General features: G+C 43.2%; 1 protein-coding gene across 1 annotated transcript; it reads right to left on the reverse strand.

Moving 5' to 3' along the window:
* Positions 1 to 326: 326 nt before the first annotated feature.
* LOC125550543 (4-hydroxy-3-methylbut-2-enyl diphosphate reductase, chloroplastic) lies at positions 327 to 3,735 on the reverse strand. Its single transcript, XM_048713566.1, has 10 exons — positions 3,335 to 3,735; positions 3,045 to 3,241; positions 2,485 to 2,664; positions 2,247 to 2,378; positions 2,077 to 2,151; positions 1,885 to 1,990; positions 1,692 to 1,786; positions 1,175 to 1,360; positions 936 to 1,022; positions 327 to 814 (listed from the first exon to the last, which is right to left on the reverse strand). The coding sequence occupies exons 1-10, from the start codon at positions 3,603 to 3,605 to the stop codon at positions 749 to 751; spliced, it is 1,395 nt and encodes a 464-aa protein (XP_048569523.1). The 5' UTR covers positions 3,606 to 3,735; the 3' UTR covers positions 327 to 748.
* Positions 3,736 to 4,432: the final 697 nt, after the last annotated feature.

The raw sequence follows: 4,432 nt of genomic DNA on the forward strand, positions 1-4,432 counted from the left end.
TCAAAGCTTTTTGGAACCTAAACATTTGATTTTTAAAATTTTCAAATTTCAAGCTCCATGGAGCTCGAGCTCCATTAGCAATTTCCTAATCAGCCTATGAAAACATAGGGTGATATTTCTGGTTTTATTCCTTTTGCACCTACAAATTTACAAGGTGCTCGTGTGCTCGTGAGTAGAGCGCATGGCTCATCGTACATTAAGCTATATAAAAGTTTTGGTATAACAACGCTGACATGAACACAGGATAAGTGACAGGGTAATCTATGTACTCTGCAAAGAAGAAGAAAAACTATGTACTCTGTAAGTAACATACCAAACACAGAAAGTGAATACGGAGAAAAGTTAAATTCAATTACAACAGATGACACATGAACATATCAGAATGGGAATTGGACTTGCGCCCTAATATACAAAGGAAACCCTGCATTTCTTGCACTTGCTACATACAGGGAGTCCTGCATTTGACCCCTATCCAGCAACAAACCCAGTGGTTGATATCTATGTAACCAGCCTATGAAAACGATTTTTCAAGGGGCCAAGGGTTATAGCAGCTGATACAAGTGTACTACTGTTCGTGGTACAAGTGATTACAACATATATATGTATCCCAGCACAGATATCCTCGTAAAAGTATGTGCCTAAAGCATTACATTCTTAGCTACTGTACAACGATAGGTCGCACAATTGTTCTACTAACCTTTGCCAGGCCATCAACTATTATTATCCCCTGGCCAATTTTGCTGAAAATCTATGCAACCTGCAAAACTTCTTGACGCTTAATGTCAAACACCTTGTGTAGCGTATCCTCAACAACCTGCAAAAGAAGAAAGCATCATGGTTATGCGGTTTTCAGTTTATTTGATGTGCACCAATATATTGTACACCAGTGTAAATTACGTACAAAAGAAGCACCTCAACCGGATGAATTACATTACCTTGTCCGGGGTTGAGGCACCAGAAGTAACTCCAATTGTGATAGGCCCTTCTGGTAGCCAGTTTTCTGCCTCAATAAGCTCACCGTGCTGTCAAACAGTTCAAATTTCAGTTAAAAAGGTTACATTCTTCCATCTGTAAGTACAGCACCTCTTCTCTCAGCAAGATTCACTACCAGTTTTCAAATATAATAGTTTACTCTCAATGAGAAATGAATATTAATCAGGGTATTAGAAAGTACATTTAGCTTGTAGCTAATCCTGTTTCCTGGTCCAATCCTTTGTTCACTGTCAATCCAGTAGGACGGAATTCCACTGAGTTCTCCAATTTCTTGCAAATGAGAGGTATTACTGGAGTTCCACCCTCCAATAACCAGAATAAGGTCAACCTTTTCCTTCACTAGGTGATACATCGCATCCTGTCTTTCCTGAGATATGAAGTTGAAGTGTGTCATCAGTATATATGTTCAAGTGAAGATACGACTCTATGCCCTTACTCCTACGTAAATGTTTTTAAGACACTAAAAACAAAGTAAAATACCACTATGTTTCCCTTTACTACAACTATATATGATCTATGTTTTAGTTCCACCCAAAAGATAAAAATGACAAAATACAATATTGCCCCTATTGCTCTCACTGAATCTATCACACGTGTAGCATTGACAGAGTAGTTGGTGGTACAGGTCAATGATAACATGTAGTCATCTAGTGCACAATCTCCATAAAATGAAAGTACATGCTTAAAAGAAAATGTACCTGTGTGGCATCACAAATAGTGTTGAATGCAACAAAGTGTTCATTGGCATTCTCGACTCCATACTTACGCATCATAGTCTTCTCAACAAGTTTTCCTGTTAATTATAAAGCATTTTGGTTAAAACTGGAAGTAGTAGCAAATCTGTACTGTGCAAAATCACACAGCCATAATGAACCTCTTAGTAAAACGCACCAATTTCTTCAGTTTCTCCTTTAAGCATTGTTGTTTGATTTGCAATGCCCACCTTTTCCAAGTCAACATCAGGATCGAATCCTGGAGAAACAGCCTTTTTGAATTTCTGCGATTGTGGACCAAACAGTTCCATTAGGCATCATCATTTCTTTCCAACATGGCAGTAAAGGGTAATTTGAGAAGAATCTATACCTCAAGGAACTCCTCTCTAGTTGAGCTAGACCCATCAAGTTGGCCACCAAGTATATAATCACATACATATGTTGCCTGTTTCATTTGATAATACTTTGTTATCTCAAACCACGGAGTGGATTTAGCATCAAGCGTTAAACAACAGAATGATATAAATGCATCAAACGTACCTCGACCATATTCTTCACAATAATGTACTTCCCTGCAAAAGAAGCAGTGGCAACAGTCTCTTCATGGGCATATTTTCCGTGAATAATAGAAGTATAGTCGCCCTTCTTATGCTTCTCAACCATGTTCCACACCTATATTATAATTACACGGTTGGTTAGCCTGATAAATGTTGTGACACTCGAGAACAGAACAACATCATACAAAAGAGCAAGGCACGTATTAAAATGCAAAATGTACCTTTGAAACCCAAGGGCATGTCGTATCAACAATTTGCACGTTCTTCTCATTTAATGTGTACATCTCATCCACAGCAGCTCCAAATGCAGGCAAGACAACAACATCGCCTTGTTCAATAACATCAAAATCCTTAATACCAGCGTTAACAGGAATATCTTTGACACCCATGTCCTCCAATTTCTGCATGAACAATCAGACGAAGAAACAGGAATTTAATTCTGTCAAATCCACAGCCATTAGACAGACATGACACGAAATGAACACAGCTAGGCATGTTACGGTTATTTTTCTTTTCTCTTGCTCTACTGACACTACATGAATACCGAAACCACAAACTAATTGTTCAAGTGACCGAGTAGCTACAGCACAAAGGAACCTGGTGGCGATTGTTCAGTATGAACACCTTTATCATTAACATGCGTCCTAATAATTAGATAGTGGGTGATTAATCCCCTCATACACGTAAGATCAGATTCTTCTGAAAAACCATCCAGGAACAGAAACACTTAACCCCACGAGCCGCGCATGGCGATTGTCAAGCAACACGAACTTGGTTATACCTTGTTGACCGTGGGGTTGTGGATGATCTCGTTGGTGATCCAGATGCGCTCCTCGGGGAACTGCTTGCGCGCCTCGTAGGCGATCTGCACGGCGCGCTCGACGCCCCAGCAGAAGCCGTAGGCCTCCGCCAGCTTCACGGTCACCGGCCCCCAGGTGTACTCGTTCCCGTTGTCCTTGAGCGTCTTTATCACATCGCCTGCAGGCACTCCCCGTCAATTAGGAACGTTTCTGAATGAATCGGACCGCAAATAGCTACTGTTCTAGTCTCTAGAGGCTAGATAGAGCTTACTGGTGTACTCCTGGCTCATGAGCTCGAGGGTCTCCTTCTTGTGGCCGAAGCCCTTGCGGTTGTAGTTGTCGCTGCGGGTGAGGTTGTGGCGGAAGGCCTTCTTGTCGAAGTCCGGGTCGAGGGAGGCCGACGCGGACGCCGCCGGGGGAGAGGCATCGCAGCGGACGGAGGAGGGCGCGCGCCGGCCGCCGCGGCGCGGGGAGGAGGAGGACGAGGACGAGGCGGCCGGGGAGAGGAGCGCGGAGCGGAGCTGCGTGGTGATGGTCGCCATCGCTTGTGGCGGAGGGAGTGGGCGGGCGTGTGGAGCTGAGCTGCGGGGCGGACGACGCCAAGTGCCGCGGCGGGGAACGGAATGGGGATAGGTGCGCTGGGTTTGGAATGGGGATCCACTTCCCCTTGTGATCATCTTATCCCCGGACCTCATGTTTTGTCCTGTGGCAAATTTTGGAAAAACACCCTCTACTTTGTGAGTGGCATAAATGAAACCTTTTATGCTTGGTTTTTACCTTGGGAGAGAAAACATGACTAAGGTGTTCAAGAAAGAAAATGACATTGGAGTAGGGATTTTTTTCGAACCGGAGGCAAAAATTTTGTCTCATCTCATCAAAGAAGGAGGTTCTATATAATTACAAGGCGACCGACTCCCAAAAGACACTCTTGCGGCGGGATCAAACTCAAATCTCTTGCATCCGCTATAACCCACGGATTGGGCCTCGTCTTTAATGTTACACCTGCTAACACCTGACATGGACGAAGTTTTCCTAAAACACTCGCATTACACTCAGTTCCAAACCTCCCACGACGCAAGCATGGGAAGCGATGCAATCCCCTCCCTCTAGTTGTCGGTGCCATTGGTACCAATGATATTGGCCATGCCGTGCAACCAATCCCTAACGGAAGTAAAGTTGCCCTCATCTGACTACTCATTTCAGAACACAATAATTTTGCAACCAAGCTCTTTGGATACTTTTACCGAGACACGTGATTTTTAATAACATTTCCTTGTGATGCTCTTTGAATTATTAAGGAGGTATCATAAATTTTTCCTATTTGATTCAAACCCTACTAAAATCCTCATAAAAAAATTGTGCCAACCAC

Source organism: Triticum urartu, chromosome 4, assembly GCF_003073215.2.
Source record: "Triticum urartu cultivar G1812 chromosome 4, Tu2.1, whole genome shotgun sequence".
In the NCBI taxonomy this organism is placed as follows: Eukaryota; Viridiplantae; Streptophyta; class Magnoliopsida; order Poales; family Poaceae; genus Triticum; species Triticum urartu.